The sequence below is a fragment of the Dromiciops gliroides genome, chromosome 3 (assembly GCF_019393635.1).
Source record: "Dromiciops gliroides isolate mDroGli1 chromosome 3, mDroGli1.pri, whole genome shotgun sequence".
NCBI classification, from domain to species: Eukaryota; Metazoa; Chordata; class Mammalia; order Microbiotheria; family Microbiotheriidae; genus Dromiciops; species Dromiciops gliroides.
Genome location: NC_057863.1, coordinates 589,199,589 through 589,218,020, shown reverse-complemented (window position 1 = coordinate 589,218,020; position 18,432 = coordinate 589,199,589). Strand labels below are relative to the sequence as shown.

At 41.5% G+C, this 18,432-nt stretch overlaps 1 protein-coding gene across 1 annotated transcript in view; it reads left to right on the top strand.

The window, feature by feature from the left end:
• Positions 1 to 2,187: 2,187 nt before the first annotated feature.
• Positions 2,188 to 18,432, top strand: part of PSMB2 (proteasome 20S subunit beta 2) — a 32,016-nt gene continuing 15,771 nt past the window's right edge. Inside the window, exons 1-3 of the mRNA XM_043998601.1 lie at positions 2,188 to 2,404; positions 7,468 to 7,590; positions 11,842 to 11,912. Of these exons, the coding sequence (XP_043854536.1) occupies positions 2,314 to 2,404; positions 7,468 to 7,590; positions 11,842 to 11,912 (285 nt within the window). The 5' untranslated portion in view covers positions 2,188 to 2,313. The remainder of the gene's footprint in view (positions 2,405 to 7,467; positions 7,591 to 11,841; positions 11,913 to 18,432) is intronic.

The window sequence follows — 18,432 nt, the reverse complement described above, 5'->3', positions numbered from 1 at the left end:
ACCCAGATGACTCTGGAGGAGAGTGTGAGGTTGGAAACCTTGCACATCCCTGCCTCACTTAAATCCACTTCACTGCAAGTCATGACATCACTCCATGTCATGGTCCTCTTTGAGAAGAAAGGACAAAACAACAACAGCTCTCTACCCACTTTATTAACTTCTTAAACTTTTCACTTGCAACCCCTTTTCGCCAAAGAAAGTCTTACTTGATCCTGAATACATAGGTATATAAAGTAGGTATACAAATCAAACATTTACTGCCAAATTTTTCAAGACCCCCATATGGGGTTATGACCCGAGGTATATAAAGCTTTGTTCTATGCTTTAGTCAAACTGGATGATTCCATGACCCAGCCCCCAAACATGCTCTGTAATCACAGTTCCCTCTAGCTAGAATGGCCTTCCTCTCCCTCTTTTTTATTTTTATTTTTGTTTTTGTTTGGTTTTTTTCCTCCCCCTCTTTTAAAGCCAATTCAAATACCACCTCCAGGAAGCCTCTCATGCTTCCCCTGGTTGCTAAAGTCTTTCTCCCTCTGACTTCTCATAGCCTTCTGTTTTGTAACTTTCTAAGGTACTCATCATGCAATATTGTGCTTTGAGAATTTTTTGTGTATGTCTTATCCCCTTATTAGATTGTAAGTGGCAAGTATTGGGTCTTATCTAAACTTTGTGTCCTCTATGACCCTAGCATAGCACTCTTCATAGAGTAGGTGCTTAATCATTTTTGCTACTTATACTCCATCTGCCTGAGAAGACACACTTTCAGAGGATGAACTCTTTGGTAGGTAGGAAGGTTGTAGGTTAAACACAATTATCATAACTGACATTCATAGGTTAGCAAAATATTTTCCCATCTCAGTTATAGGGAGCTGGCAAACATCACTATGTGGGCATGAACAAAATCAGCCAAGGGGGAGGTAGAATGACCCTATCAGCACTACTCAGTGATGGTTCAGAACAGGATCTTGATTGAATCTCTCTAAAAGGAGTGTCCCAATGATCTCTCCAGCTTCCAACCATGGGTGGATTATGCACTCCTTCCTTCCAAAGAAGAGAGCGGGAAAGGGCAATTTGGAAGGGAAAGGGGGCCAAATTCCTGCAGAGGAACATTATTTTCATAGTTGTTTGGAGATAAAATTCCATTTCTCTGAGAACAGGAAAGAGACTGTAGCTGTGCATGAAGGAAACTAGCTATTGAAGGTTTGCAACTTTTCCTTGGTCGGCTAGATAAACAGTAAGCATTGAAGCACAGCTTTTCGAGGGACTCCAATAGCTTTGGAAACCAAGAAAATGAAAACCTGGAGGGCCACCTCTCCCGGACTGATGAGTTGCCCCTGAACGGACTGAGTATGGACTGAGTATTTTTTGATAATGGATGAACGAGTGACTAAATCCACCTGGCTGAGCCTGAGAGTCATAGAATCATAAAGAGATGTTTGGAAATGAAAGAGATGGAGGGAAAATATGAAGAGAGAAGATGAAAAGTAGAAGCTGACAAAGACAAGAGGGGTGAAAGGAATGAGAAGGGAGGGTATGGGGTTTAAGGGAGAGTGGAAGGAAGGAGGGAGTAGAGCTAATGTGGGATTGAAAGGAAGAAGAGATGTAAGATTGGGAAGGGAAGAATTTGGGGTAGAGGAGAAGGGAAGGAGGGAGACATGTGGGGCTGAGAGGGAGAGGAGGGAAGGAGAAACTTGGGGCAGACGGGAAGGAGGAAGGCTTGAAGGAAGGAGGGAGAGCTATGAAGCTAGAGATGAGAAGAGAGAGATGCAGCTGAGGGAGAGAAAAAGGAAGGAAGAAGGAGGGAGTCAATGGGAGAATAGAAGGGGAAATTTGGGGAAGGGGTCTGTGGTAGGGGGAGAAGAAGAAAATGGGAAAAAGAAAAGAGAAAGAGAAGGAAGGACTGTGTCTCAATCTGTGTTTCAAGCCTCTCTGTTTTTGCACACAGTAGGCACTTAATAAGGGATGAGGTATCTTACAACAAGCCAGGAGACAGAGCTAGAGAAGCCCAGGTCCGGAGAGGAGGGGCGCTCAAAGGGGGCGGGGCGATTTAAAGCTCAGCCCCTTTCCTTAGCCTGTTCTTCCCGCGGGCAGGGCTCAAGATGTCGCGTAATTATCCTTTCCCGGGGCCAGGCCGGAGTTGGCTGCAGGCAGATCTCGCGAGGTCTGGTGACGTCATCCGAGCGCGCCGGCGGCGGCGGTCGTTCCCCCTCCCCTTCAGCCTGCGCGGTGCTGTCTCACCGCTGAGCCAGCGGAGACAAGGAACCGCAGGCAGGTCCAGCCCGAGCTGAGTCCAGTCCTGTCCCGCTGCCCGCCATGGAGTACCTTATTGGCATTCAGGGGCCCGACTACATCCTGGTGGCCTCGGACCGCGTGGCCGCCAGTAACATCATCCAGATGAAGGACGGTGAGTGACGCCTCGTCCGGCCCGGCTAGAGGGAACGAGGCGGGAGGAAACGGGGCCCAGGCGTTCTACCGCAGCGATGCTCCCGGGGGCGTGGACCCTGCCGCCCTCTCCCCTTCTGACGCCTAGACCGGCGGGTGGATGCTGTTAATTGGGCTGTCGGAGGGAGGGAGCTTGGAGCTCTCCCCGGCCACCTCCGGCCTCGTTCGTTTCTCTTGTGCCCTGACTGGGGCAGGCAGCGTGGGGGCGGTGCGTGAAGTCAGGAGACCTGGATTCGAGTCCCAGCTCTGCTACTTTCTGCGTGACCTGGGAGGGACCACAGGTCCCTTCCCTCTGGTTCTCCTTGTCTGTAAAATGAGACCTAAATCTGTGCGCTTTGCTCAAATCACATTGGAGTTGTAAGACGCAGCTTTGTGACTGACTCCTGGATGGTGGAGGTGGAGGGCGACTCTCATGGTCTTATTAATAATAAAATTAACAAGTCGTTTCTGAAGCTTTTCCTTCACAGTCACGTGTAATGCTAAAGGTATCACTATCCCTTTTTTTATATTTGAAGAATCAGGATCAGAGAAGGGAAATCTTGTGTGAAAGAGAACACAGATTTCCTGACGTCCGACCCAAAATTCTTTCCAGTCAGTAAGCTAGCATTTATTAATTACTATTGTTACATATATTAGTTACTAAAGTAATATTTTACATATACTGTTTACTATGTGCCAGGCACTGTTCCAAGAGGTGGGGGTGCAAAAAAGGGCAACTCTTTCTCCCTCCTCCACCTCTCCATTACCACTTTAACTCTTTATTGACAGCTGAGGATAGGGATTGGGGCTGGGCTTGTGATTTCAGTAGTATAGGGAACTCCTGGATGAGGAAACTCCCTCTTCCAGTGCAGGTGGACACCTCTTTGGCTACATGCCTACAAGCCCCAAGAGATTAGGTGACTTGCCAAGAGTCAGCTAGACACTATGTGTCAGAGGTGGGATTTGAACTCGAGACTTTGGGCCCAAGCCTTGATCTTTCCACAACAGTCTCTCTTGATAAGTTTGGTCTCCGTATTTGCTTTTGAGTTCACTGTAGGGTGGACATAGTAATGGGAATTACCTTGCAACTTGTATTAACTCTTTTAAAGAATGTAATGGCAAGGTTTCCGTGGTATTTATTTCACTTTGGCATTTAAACAAAGAGGGTGAAGAGGTGAGTGGGCTATTTCCAGACCAAGTTTTGTTTAAATGACTAAGCATAGATATGGTGTCATTTAAAGGATGACTTAGTAGTACTGCTTTTAAATGGCTAGGGGTGGCGAACACAAATTGTAGGAGCATAGATTTAGAGCTGGGAGGAATCTTAGGGGGTCACTTTAGTCCCTATTTAACAGATGAAGAAACTAAGACCCAAGGAAGTGAAGTCCTGCTCCTGGTCATGCTGCTAGTAACTGGCAAGGCTGAGATTTGTTTGAATGCAGTTCTTCTGATTCCAGATCCTGCTCTCTTGTGAAGAATAAATGAATGAAGCTTCAGTTTCTTGAAGCCCTAAAGGTCCGCTAGTCTTTCTTTCATCACATGGGGAGTTGGAATAAGATCTGTAGGGCTTTTCTTGAGTTTCATTCATTCAGAACATGTTACTATTTAATGGAATAAGGCCTTGAAAGTAGTGTATGAATGGACATTTTCTCAAGCTATTTGTAAAGTGGGTGAAAATGCAAAGTGAAAATGCTTACTAATTTGGGGAACTTTACTCTTGGAGAGCATACCATCCCCCCCCCCCCCCCACAAGAGACATCACTGTCTTGAATCTTTGTACTTTGGAAATTAAGTATTTTGTCAGACACATGACTTGAGCATGAGGTAAGATTTATTTAGGATCATAGATTTAGAGCTAAAAGGGATCTCTAACCCTACCCCTTCCATTTTATAGATAAGGAAACTGAAGCCCAGAAGCCTTCCTGAAATACCTGTATATTTTTGAATCTTAGAATGATACTTCCTTCTTGAGAAAAGTTATATTCTTACACTGGACACAAAGCTTCAGGAGAGATGCATATGTAGAACATCCAGCAAGCTCAGTATCATAATTGTGATATCTAAAAGGGAATAATAAGTAATAATCCATCACATTACTATGGCACATTTTACTTTTTCCAGTATCCTTTCACCCAATTAAAGACAGAAAGGGAGGAAGCCCAAAGTGGTCTACCTGCTTCTCTCTCTGACTTCCTTCCACCTTGAGTTCCGATCTGGGCATTACATTTTTAAGAGAGATGCTGACAAACTGGAGTGCATGCAGAGGGAGCAGGCCAGGATGGTGAGGGGTATGAAAGCTAAAGCTGGTTAATCTGAGGAACCACTAGAGGAATTAGAGATGAAAGGAACTGTAAAAAGGAAAGCTTGAGGATGACATGATATGTCTTCGAAATAGATTCATCTGGGGGTGTGAGGGGAGTGTAACTCCAGAGGGCAGAAGTAGAACTAATGATTGGAAGTTATGGAAAGGTAGATCTGGGGGCTCAATAAAATGAAACATTTTTAAATACTTAAAGGTTTCCCCCAAATAGAATAGGCTGCTGCATGAAGTAGTGACTTCTCCATCATTGGAAGTATTCAAAGCAGAGACTATCACCTGTCAGGGATATTGGAAATGGAATTCCTGTAGTGGGAGAGAGTTTGGAGTAGAGGATTCCTAATAGCCTTTGATTCTGTAATTCAAGAAGGAAGCTTTATTCCTTTTTTGTTAAAATCACATTAAGAAATCACATGTAGGGGCAGCTAGGTGGCGCAGTGGATAAAGCACCGGCCCTGGATTCAGGAGTACCTGAGTTCAAATCCGGCCTCAGACACTTAATACTTACTAGCTGTGTGACCCTGGGCAAGTCACTTAACCCCAATTGCCTCACTTAAAAAAAAAAAAAGAAATCACATGTAGTTAACAGACGATATAATTGGAGGACATGTGGGGAGAAGAACAGGGGGCTGTATTGCCAGCATGTTGTCAATGTGAGTTATAGTTTCCAAAAGATGACTGATTTCCTAAAGTGAAGGAAGACCCAATTGCTTGTTCAAGGTCCTATATACATGGTTTTTATTACCATAGCATATTATGTATACTATAATACTATATATCTTTGGCCTGTCTACTAGTCTGTGGAGATGCTTGCAGATTACTTTGATTATTGCAGCTCTAAGTTGTTGTTGTTTTTTTTTTCATTCTCTAAATTCTTGCATTACTGAGAGCCTGCATATACTCTATACTTAGTTGTAATAATGTAAATACCTTAGATTTATATAGCACTTTGTAACCATTTACATGTTATTATTTGATCCTGAAAAAGCCTTTGAAGTCAGGCAAGTCACTTGGCCCCATGGACCTTAGTTTTTTCATCTGTAAAATGGGGGATGGGACTCAGTGATCCAAAAGGTCCTTTCCAGCTCTATATCTTTGATTCTCTGATGCTTTGAGAGATAATGTTTGGTGAATAAAGAGCTGACCTCAGACCCAGGAAAGCAGAGCTGGGTTCACGGTCAGCCTCTGACATGTCCTCACTGTGTGATTCTGAGCAAGCCTCCATCTCTCAATGTCTCAGGCTCCTTTAAGACCAGTGAGTTTCAGAGCAGTTCCTGATGATCTGCATGGGAAGAGGCAGTTATCTCATGGGGAATCCTCTATATCAGAGAAATCACACAACTTCTTTCTCCCTTTCCTCTTCCCCCTCTCCCTCCTTTACTAGCTCCATTTTATATTACAAGGTGAGTCTCTGGTGAAGTGACTTGTGCCAGGTCACACAGCTAAATGTGGCAGAGTCCGAACTAGAGCTTCTTGCACTATGGTAGTTCTTTGAGGTGTATAAGTCATGGCAAGTACTGATATTTTTGTATCCTGTCGTTCCTTGTACAGTTCTGGGCACGCTGTAGGTACCTAAAAAAATAACTTGTTACTTGTTAAGTTGATTTCACAATGAAAAATAGCATTCTTGGAATTCTAGCTTAAATGCTATGACAGAAAATGTTAAACTTGTTTGCAAACTGACAGGCTCCTCCAGCCTGTGTAACAAATCCAGTTTTGATTTTCTGTATTTCCAGTCCATACAGATTTGACCTTGAGGCCACATAGTAGTAATTTTACATTTACATTTTGTGTGTTTCCTTCTAGCCTTACCCAGCCATATTAATGGCAGTTTCAACACTCAAATATTTCAAAAACTGTTTAACAGCAGCATTATGCTCTCCAAATCCTATTAAAGGATTGGGACATTTCAGAAGCTTTCAAACATGTCTTCCAGGGAAGATTATTCAGCAGTATTTGAAAAATTGAAAGTGAAAGTGAGAGTTGATAGGGAGATTATGTTTTACTGAAGCCCCAGCTTGAATATGAGAAGTTATGTTCCTTAGGCACTAATGGCTGCCTAAATGTTGATTTCTCTCTAATCGAAACAAGAATCTGGCATAACCAGATAAGATTCGACTATTTAATTTTTTTAATGTATTTTCACATAATTTGTTGTCTATTTGTCTATATGTCTATATTTTCTATGCTTTGGGGGTGATATTAGTTACAGTGTTTATAGTGATCTGTATTTTCAGTTGATTTCTCCACAGATTTCCATCAGTAGTTACCCTTTTACCGTTTCAAAGGTCATTTTCTTTTGATGTCTGTTTAGCTATAGTATCACTCTCCTCTCTGTACCTTCAGATTCTGTCGCTTTCTACTATATCTCCTCAAAACCAAAACTTGATTTGACCTCTTGAAGAAATTCTGAGGCCTTGGTTATCATGAGCTTCAGGACTGTTTGCACATTTTTGGCATGATTCCTGCACTTCCCTTCAGTGTTAGAGTCCTGAATATATAAAAGTATTCTGATTATATTTGGTGCTGTCTGGAAATTCTATGTAATTTCCAGTGGCATATAACATTCATGAAGTGTGCTTATTCTCGATGGCATGCCATGAAGTATGAGAATTCTGCCTAACATTGTAGAATACCGTCTATTTTTTAAAATCTGTTTTTGCTTAGGGTTTGCATTTATTGGACTTGTACATGATTTGTGATGATGAATGTGTTTTATTTTTGGACAGATCATGACAAGATGTTTAAGATGAGTGAGAAGATCTTACTTCTTTGTGTTGGAGAGGCTGGAGACACTGTGCAGTTTGCTGAATACATTCAGAAAAATGTACAACTCTACAAGATGCGCAATGGTAGGTAGTCCTCTGAGCAGGACTTCTGTGCCCTGGCTTTTCCTCTTTGTAGAATAAGGAAATTCAGTCCTTGGGAGAGGTTAAAGGCAAAGCCCTGGCTGGTTCACTTGAATTCCTCATCAGCAAATGTTTATTTAGCACCTCTTATTTAAAAGATTACTTATTGCTGCTGCTTCTTAATACTAAAATGCTTGCTTGATTGAATTGAAATAAAAATTGATTTAAAAAATCAACTACTGATAGTGACTTTAAAATGTAATACATGGGTAGAAATTACTTAATTTGGGGGCAGCTAGGTGGCACAGTGGATAAAGCACCGGCCCTGGATTCAGGAGGACCTGAATTAAAATCCGGCCCCAGACACTTGACACACTTACTAGCTGTGTGACCTCGGGCAAGTCACTTAACCCTCGTTGCCCCCCCACCCCCAAAAATTACTTAATTTAACTGTTTATATTGATATTCAGGGTTATGTTTCTGATTTTAATAAAAAGAAAAATGGACATCAAGAAGCACTGCCCCTTAATACAGCTAATCTGTCTCTCCACATCAAATTCTAGGAAACCAGGCCTCATAGGCAGGGTATGAATGAGCAGTGATGAGATGTAACCCCATTCAGGCCTAGAATATGATGATGAAATCAGACCCATCAAGATGATATGAAGCCAGGATCTGACAGGCTCCTTGACTTGATATGTTTAGTAATTCTTATTCTTAATGCTCTTTTGTGAAGCTAGCTAGCCTTGTTAGTAAAAAAAAGAAATTCCTTGGGGCAGCTAGATGGCGCAGTGGATAGAGCACTGGCCCTGGAGTCAGGAGTACCTGAGTTCAAATCCGACCTCAGACACTTAATACTTACTGGCTGTGTGACCTTGGGCAAGTCACTTAACCCCAATTGCCTCACTTAAAAAAAAAAAAGAAGAAAGAAGAAATTCCAAAGTCTGCACTGTAACAAAATTTGTAGGCAAGAGAATTCTGATAGAAGTATAAGAGTGATAGAAAAATGAGGTGTTTAAAAGGACAAGGACTAAGAGGCACTGATGTTTTCAAGGCCAGGGCCTTTGTCTGATGGCAAAGGCCAGCTTTCAGGCACAAAGCATTTTGTAGGAACATTGCAGTAGGGAAAACTTTTCTAGACCATGAATGATTCACAGGTACATAACAGCATTGTAGAGATGGGAACTGGAAAGGAATTTAATTTGCATATGAAAGCATCAGTTAATTCTTTTTTTTTTTTTGTGGGGCAATGGGGGTTAAGTGACTTGCCCAGGGTCACACAGCTAGTTAAGTGTCAAGTGTCTGAGGCTGGATTTGAACTCAGGTACTCCTGAATCCAGGGCTGGTGCTTTATCCACTGCGCCACCTAGCTGCCCCCCAGTTAATTCTTTATAAAAGTATTCAGTAAAATGCATTAGTATAACATTCTGAGCAGATTATTCACTGTAAAACTAGAAGGAGGTCTTTGAATATTACAGTACTCTGTCGACCCTTCTTGTTCATCATTTTTACTAGCAATTTGGGAAAAGACGTAGACTTATCATTTATATGGATAACATGAATACGGGAGAAATAACTAATAAATTGAATGACAAAGGAAGAATCCAAAAATTTCAACAGGCTGGAATGATGGGCCTAAACTAATGAGATGTATTTAACAGGTATACACACACACACACACACACACACACACACACATATTTGTATTTCAATTTAAAAAATCAACTGTACCAGTAAAAAATGGGAGAGACTTAGTCAAACAGTTTATGGTGGCAAAAAAAGAACGGGTTAGTTAACTGACAGTTTACTATAACTGGTATGGCTTCCCAAAAAGCTGATGTAGTCATAGACTGTTTAATAGAAAAGTATCCAGAAAAGGAAAATGCTAGTCCCATGGTATACTGTTAAGACCATAGCAGGAGGGGGCACCTAGGTGGCTCAGTAGATAAAGCACTGGCCCTGGATTCAGGAGGACCTGAGTTTAAATCCGGCCTCAGACACTTGATACTTACTAGCTGTGTGACCCTGGGCAAATCACTTAACCCTCATTGCCCCTCAAAAAAAAACTCCCCAAAACCCCCCCACAAAAACAAACCAAAAAAAACTGTAGCAAGAATATTGTGTTCTGTTCTGTGTCCTATGTGGTTATAAGCTAAGGCAATCATACCTTGTTTTAAATCTATCTCCTCTAGTGGATGAATTGAATACTATTTGCCCCTGTTTTAATACTCAAAACCATTACATTTTTTTTTTTTAGTGAGGCAATTGGGGTTAAGTGACTTGCCCAGGGTCACACAACTAGTAAGTGTTAAGTGTCTGAGGACGGATTTGAACTCAGGTACTCCTGACTCCAGGGCCGGTGCTCCATTACATTTATGTATAAGGAATGGCTAAAGGAATATGGTGAAGAGAGCACTTGAGGTATGATGGGGTTGCAGGGAAGTGTTTTTAAAAAATATTACTGGGGCAGCTAGGTGGCGCAGTGGATAGAGCACTGGCCCTGGATTCAGGAGGACCTGAGTTCAAATTCGGCCTCAGACATTTGACACACTTATTAGCTGTGTGACCTGGGGCAAGTCACTTAACCCCAATTACCTCACAAAAAAAAATACTGCTGGTGTATTTTATAAATTAATTGCTATTTATATATTAATGGCTGTTGCACCATTTTGGTAGGAAGCATTTATTATTAATTAATATTAAATATCAGTACAGGGGGCAGCTAGGTGGCGCAGTGGATAAAGCACCGGCCCTGGATTCAGGACTCCATGAGTTCAAATCCGGCCTCAGACACTTGACACATAACTAGCTGTGTGACCCTGGGCAAGTCACTTAACCCTCATTGCCCTGCAAACAAAAAACAAAACAACAACAACAAAAATATCAGTACAGAATTGACCACGTGGAAGTTAGCACAAGCAGGCGAAAAACCTGAGAGAGACAGCATGTGGTCAAAACCTACGCTGTCCTAAGAAGAAGAGCTAGCCTGGAGCAGCTAGGTGGCACAGTGGATAAAGCACTGGCCTTGGATTCAGGAGGACCTGAGTTCAAATCTGGCCTCAGGCACTTGACACTTACTAGTTGTGTAACCCTGGGTAAGTCACTTAACCCTCATTGCTCTGCAAAAAACCCCAAACAAAGAAAAGAAGAGCTAGTACCAAGAGACACTCCCCACCCCCATAGCCAAGGCTTTTATCCTCTTTTGAGAGAGGCATGTTTGATGCATATATTGATCAAAGCTAATTGGTTAGCATCATTCAATTCCATTGGTTAACATGACTTGAGGGTGGTCCAAATTAAAATTATCTCTAAGATGACATAAGGGAAATGTATGGAAATAGATCCTCCAAATCCAGTATTTAGGTGTGGATCACTGAGCTAGACAAAAGAATCAAGCTCCATTTCTGTTGTTCCTTTGGGCTTGTCCAAGACAAAATTTGCTGAAGTTCCTGGACTTTCTGGAGTGGGGAGAGAAGGAACTGAAATTGATCTCTGGATCCCCCCAAGAAATTCATTATTAATAATTATTTTCTCACAGAAGGTTACCTCTACATCTTTGTAGGGCTGCTACATGGAGAAAGGATTAGATTTTGCATAGTTTTATAGGACAGTGAGAAAGATAGGACTAGGTTTCAGGGAGGCAGATTGTGGTTGTGTGTATTTCTTTTTTTTTTTTTTTTGCGGGGCAATGGGGGTTAAGTGACTTGCCCAGGGTCACACAGCTAGTAAGTGTCAAGTGTCTGAGGCTGGATTTGAACTCAGGTACTCCTGAATCCAGGGCCAGTGCTTTATCCACTGCGCCACCTAGCTGCCCCCGGTTGTGTGTATTTCTAATAGAATTGTCCACTAATGACTACTTTATGAGAGTGGGTCCCTCATCACAGTGGATAATGATCATCTATCAGGGATGACATAGAAAGGATTCCTGCCTGGAAGATTAGACAAAATGACCATTTAAGTCTATTCATAACTTTTTTTTGTTTTGTTTTTTTTTGGTGAGGCAATGGGGGTTAAGTGACTTGCCCAGGGTCACACAGCTAGTAATTGTTATGTGTCTGAGGTCAGATTTGAACTCAGGTCCTCCTGAATCCTGGGCTGGTGCTCTATCCACTGCGCCACCTAGCTGCCCCTATTCATAACTTTTTAACAGTGTGGTTCTGTATTTTGAGCGTTAGACATTGAAGAGTGTGAAATTTGACTGTACTTAACCATTTAACTTCAACACAAGTCTTGATTTTTTGTCTCTTGCACCAGGGTATGAATTGTCTCCCACAGCAGCAGCTAATTTCACACGTCGAAATCTGGCTGACTACCTCCGGAGTAGGGTAAGGAGTACAAATAGGCAAGACTTTGCTCTTTGCAAGTCTCCTAAACATAAGGAGTCAATTTGTATTGCTTCACCTTGATGCAGCTCTTCCCCTCAGCACAGGTTTAGTCTTTCTTTCTTTGGATTTGTTTTGTATTTTCTACAAATTTCCTAGGTGAAATCTGGAAGTACCTCACACAGTCACCTGAGTGCCAGCTTTAGGCAGAATGTACCATTACTTGAACTTTATTGGGTTTGGGGTTTTGGGTTTTTTTTTGTTTTTTGACTTTTTTTTTTTAACTTTGCATTAATCACCTTGTTTCTGTCACATAAACTATAGTCCCTACAGTACAGGTAAGCTGTCTCTAAACCCTATAAATAATCCAAGTTTTCATTCCTTCCAGGTTTATACGCAAGTCACAGATGCTGACAGTCTAATCTCAATTTTTCTGTGACTGTCACCCTCTGTAAGTGGCCTTCCTCCACTGGGTTCTGGCCATATCACTGGTTTAGTTTGCCCATCTTCCACTTTTCAAAATACATTGTTAGCTTTTGAATGTATGAAGATTCTGTATGACCACACCAAGAAAGCATATGTGATTGCAGTAATGCATATTTTCCCTCCTTTAAGGAATCATTTAACTGAATCTTTATCATATGACCTCACTACCCAATGTTTTTTATTTGTAAAGTCAAGTGAACTTAACCAACCACAAAGAAGAGCTAAGAAAAGAATTGTAATGTTTCCCATTTGTATGACTTTTGCAAAAAAAGCATTTTCCTTAATTTAATCTAGGCAATATCCCATTGAGACCAGTGGTGCTTGACTGTTTAAAAGGAGACAACAAAATGGCAAAGGGACTTACCAAAGGTCCTATGGCAAGTCTGAAACAAACATGAGATGTCTACATGTGTGAAGCCATGGCTCCAGGGGCGGGGCGGGAGTGGGTATGTGGCATGGTTTGGCTTTCTCTCATCAGTCATATCTTTTTGGATCATTTTATCTTTTAGCTTATAAAAGCCATGCATCTTCACCCATAACTCAAAAATCTTAATAGTGGTGTTTTCTTATGCCCAGAACAGATTGTGTGTTTTGGTTTGGAGCAATTGCAATATTACAAGCCATGTGAGTTTGTATTGTCAGCTGTTTAAATGACCTGTTGCACTTATAAAAACAAATTGTGCAGATGCTTCATAGTCAAGTCTAAGGAGATGATATTGCAGCTCTTCAGGCTCATTTATTTTTGTTCCTCATAACACTGCTTTCTGGGATCCTCTTGAGAAATGGAACTTCTCTTTCTCTAAGTGATAGCTTGAATACCAGGTGAGTCTTAGACTTGAATGGAAACTAAAATTCTATCATAGGTTACATTAGATGGGGGAGTAGGAAAATTCAAAGGAGATATTTTGAAATAAATGAAAATGCAATAACATTTCCTCTTTCGTTTTCATAATTGCAAAATGAGTCCAAGTCCCAGAAGTTCCTTGTGATATTTAGCAAAATGTAAGATGTGACTTGCTTTGTAAAATATCTCTGTGACTTATCAGGCAAATTCCAAATTCCACCTTTAGGCACAATAAACATTTTGTTGTAAATGCCCTGGTATTAATAACTGAATTAAGCTCCTTTTAAAATCGAGATAAGACTGGCTATGCTCATGCAAATGCACTGGATCCATTTAATCTTCTAACTGCTAAGATGTTTGATGTACTTAGCAAAAGAATCTCCTTTGTAGACTGACATGGAGCTTTAGAAAAGAGGTGGGGGAGGGAGAGAAGAACCAATGGTGTTTATAAGGGATAAATTTTCATTTGGCAACTACCAGCAGGGAGTTTTACAGGTACCCAATCTGTAGGATAAGAAATGCATCATTATGGCTGAGTTGATTATATTGTTAGTTGCTGGCTTGAGGTAGGGAGAAAGATTTTATATTTTGAGTCAACTTTTAAACATTTTTATTGAAAATAAAAAGGGAAAAGAGATTCTTACCTCTGAGGGGGTCCTATGGTTGAAGATGGGATGGTGCAGATAACTAAATGCTACTAAGATGCCAATCTGTGCTTAGTAGTAGAAGACTTCCTTGAAGAAGAAGGGACTCAAGAGAATGTGAAGGTGTGGCTCTGCAAGAATTGGAGAGGTATAGAGCAAGAGGAAAGACACCATGTGAATGGAAAAACAAAAATGAAAAGAGATGAGAAACGAGAAATGAGATCCTTTGGGTTTGAACTTAGAAGGCAAAATGCAAAAACTCTTTTCTTTGTTCAATAAACTTATCAATGTAATTGTGTTATTTACATGATATGAAATTTTTACAGAATGTTAAATTTGTGAAATGATTATTAAACATGGAGATGTACTTTAGTTTACAAGTTTACCCCAAAGTGGGGAAATGTGAGAAGTTTCACAAGCTTATTTTTGAAGCCTTTGGGCTTGGACTGGGAGGGGACATTGAACTATGTGGGACAGGATTCTTTAAGTATTTGAAAGGCTGTCCTATAGGAGGGAGATTAAGCTTGTCCATAGGAGACATGGGTTGGGGCTGCAGAAAGGCAGGTTTAGGTTGCATGGTTACAGAAAGTTCCTAACGATTGGAAGTATCCAGCTGTAGAATAGGATGGGCTGCCTCAGGAGATGTGGTGGCTTCCCTCCTACTAAAGCTTTTCACACAGAAGTAGGTTGACTGTTCCCCAGGTCTCTTAGAGAAGATTCTTATCCAGGTATGGGTTGGATTAGATGACCTTCAAGGTCCTTCCCCCTCTAGAGGTGCTTTGCTTCTGCCTCTCCCTGACTCTACTATTGATGTTATATTATTCCATCATCAAACACCTGCTGCTCAGCTCTTTGACTAAACTGATTTTTTTAAAGATTCCTGTAGGCGTTACTTTTATGACAGTAAATTTTTCTTATTTGAAATTAATATGACACATTTAGAATAGTTCACCTAAATACCCTCAAAGTATTTCTAAAGAACTTAGTAATTTCCCTTTACAGATAGGGAGACTGAGGAATAAATCAGCAAAAGTCAGTGCCCTTCTGGTAAAGTAGAATTGTTGGCAAAGTTTGAGGTAGCAGATAGTACTTCATATACACATATACTACTTAAACTGTCTTATATCCGCTGTTCCCTGTTACAAGTAATGATACCAAGCTTGCCACAGTGCCTTTTTAGAAGCTTAATGATTGCCATAGTTATTCCAATTTGTCATGAGGCCATGCTACCTGTAATGTGATAAGTGTGAATGATAGCAATGGGGAAAAACTAAGGAAACCTTTCCCTGTTTTACAAATCTTATGCCAAGCCAGCAAAGAGTCCTGTAATTCCTTGCAAGTTGAAAGAATAATCATGAGACCTGGATGTATTATATATTTCAAGAAATAGCAACAGATGGGGGCAGCTAGGTGGCACAGTGGATAAAGCACTAGCCCTGGATTCAGGAGGACCTGAGTTCAAATATGGCCTCAGACACTTGACATTTACTAGCTGTGTGACCTTGGGCAAGTCACTTAAACCTCATTGCCCTGCAAAAAAGAAATAGCCACAGATCGTGTCTATTTAGTGATTAGTTTTGCCCTGTTATGTCAGTGTTGTGTGATATGATCTCCAGCCCTAAAAGGACCATGTGCCTGTTGCCCTGGCTGCTGAGAATAAGTCTCCGAATTGGCCACTGGAGCAGTTGTGCCATCCTCATGCCTTCTGTGGCTCGCACAAAAGATTCATCTGTTGGTTGCCCAAGAGATCATTTGTTGGTGTCAGTGAAGTCTTGTGACCTTGTGAACAGATGGCACAGGTGAAAGAAACCTTGACTTTACATGTCCTGCCCCCTCACCACCAGCAGCCATTTGTTACATGTGATGAAAAACATCACTAACGAGAGTAATTGAACATGCTTTTTGGCAAACACAGTTAGCAGGATGTGACATGACGCAGTACTGCCTTCTTCCTCTGCGTGCCATCTCCCTCGAGGCCCGATCCTCTGTGCTCACCCCCGTCTCCCCCATGCCCGGGCTTGCCTTCCAGCTCACCTGCTCCAGATGGGCAGCACAGTGGGGAGGACACTGGCAAAGGCAGATGTGTTTATTTACCGGAGACAGAGCTCTGTGCTGTTGCAGATGGCAGTGCCTGGGAGCAAATGGCAGCCTTTGACACCACTTCTACCGCCACCCAGCCAGGGCATCTTGACTGTCAGTCAGCTCACTTTCAGTGGCAGGAAGAGGGGGAAAAAAACAGATGAGATTTCTCAAAAGGCCTGTGTGAGCCTGGTTCTTCTGACCTCTTGACCCTGAGCAGCCACTTTCCTACTTTCTCTCTTGGCCTAGTATTAGGTTCTTAGGTTAGCATGATTTCTTTGTGAGACCATCTAGTTCTCCTATTTCTTTGTTAATAGGAAGTATTGGGAATAGTAACATCCAAGTGGAATTACAAAAGCACATGCTTGTATTATAAATGCATGTTAAATATAAGCTTGTTTTTGCCAGTTTGAAAAGCCCTCTGAAGAACATTTGTTCAGGCTCAGGTCATTTCCCATAGGAAACCTCTAAGGATCGGGAGCAGCTTATGTTCACCCCACTGGAGCCAGCACCGATGTTTTTAGTGGCTAATTTTATTATCCAGCTGCATGGGGACAGATGTGCATGGAATTGGAGATGGCTTAATTAATATGACAACATCTTGCACTTACACAGTGTTTTTTCTCCTGGGGAAATGAGATTTTGGACAGTGACCCTTTTAAATACATTTTGCTTTTCCTAGCCTTATAACTTGCCAGGTCCTGCAGAGAAGACTGTTGAAGGAACCAGTAATAAGGTGGCTAAAGTGACTTGTCTTTGAAAGCTGCTGGCTTGTCTAGGAGTCTCCCGCCCTCCTCCTCTTTCTTTAATGTGATGTTTTTCCCAGCCCTTAGTGCTGATAGCTAAGAGTTTGCAGGTGTAAAGGCCTCCCTCCTCCTCTTCCCCATCCCTCTCCAGGGGGTTATATGTGAGAAGGTGTTGCTTTCTCACTCAGAGAGCATGGATGTGCTACCCAGTTGATGCCTACTGAGAGCCGAGAACCCCTGGTTCCTGATTGAATACAATGAGCCCATTGGAGGGTTGAAATTATGTTGCCCTATAATGTCACCTTGCTAGTAAAAGACCTTCCTGTCTGCAAAGAGGGGACAGCTTTGTCTTATCAGTCTTAGGTAACTGCTTTAACTATGCTTCCTACTGAAACCTGTGCCTTTAAAAGAAAAAGGTTGGGTTTTGGTGGTTTGTTTTATTTTTAATAACATGTCTGAGGATGGCTGTATCCTGAAGCAGCAGAGGGTGTTGGCCTAATTTAATAAAAGAATTCTATTGTTTTGCAAACATTTGTCATTATAAGTTGTAGCATGCTTCCATCTTGAGGATAAACATTTGAATTAGGAGAATGGCAAAAAGTCTGAAAGGAAATCTAGGGAAGAAAAGCCTTCCTTGGTTGGTCACGATTTTGTTTTCAGCACTGACCACATACAACCTACCACACAACCAGCAGTTTGTGATTGACTAACACTGTTAGCTATATGTTAAACTAAACATCTTGTATCTATAGACTGAAATGCCTCTGGTATTTACGCACTTACTCATGGCTAGAGAGTCACTTTCTCTTCAGGGAGAATATGAGTATTCATGGCCAGTTAAGCTGTGGAAATGGATTGTATTTAGTACATTAAGCCAGGTCTCCTGGGATGGATAGGGTGGCATGATGCCTGTGAGTTTCATGTAGGTTATTTGTTTTTCATTATCCATCTAGAAGTCATCCATTTCTGTCTGTGGACCCATTAGTATACACATTGCTTTACATTCATCTGGCACAGGTTGGTATCATTCAACAGGTGCACCTGGCCCCCAGTCACCTTCCCCAGGAATGTCACCTAGATTTTTGGCTCATGTAGATGAGTCAGCATTGAGGTAACAGCCTGAGTTCATAGTTATATATGTTCCTGCTTAACATTCATTGCTTGCTAGCCTTTCCTTCTGGTGTACAGTTCTGTCACAAAGCATGGTGTCTGTCTGTAAAATGGAGAATTGGCTCATAAGGGGTGTGGATGGGTACATTTCCCCCATAAGTTAATATTTAATGGAAAAAGAAACAAAGTGGCCCTTTTGCAGATATCTCATTTGTTTTTGCCATTGGATACACAGCAATTTTATTTTCATGTCATTTGCTGAGTTTAAAGCAGCATTTTTGATTAGCAAGTGAAATTAATGTCGAAAACAAATACTGTGTTAACTAGTTGGTATAATAAGGCAGCTGTGCCCTGTTGTATCTCAAGTCATTAGATTTTGAAACTCTTCTAATTACCATGTGGTTCCGGTTTTAATAAGCAAGTGAGGCAAACTCAGGATTGGTAATGGCCAGAATTGTAAAATTTCCAGAATTTTGAATCCATGGATAGTTGAAGTAACAACAATCAGATTTTTCAGGAAATTGAAATATATACAGTCCTTGACTGTATATACACTAAAGTGCCCTTTATAGGCCATCGAATGACAGTTTGAGAGCAGTTGGGGACCTTAGCAT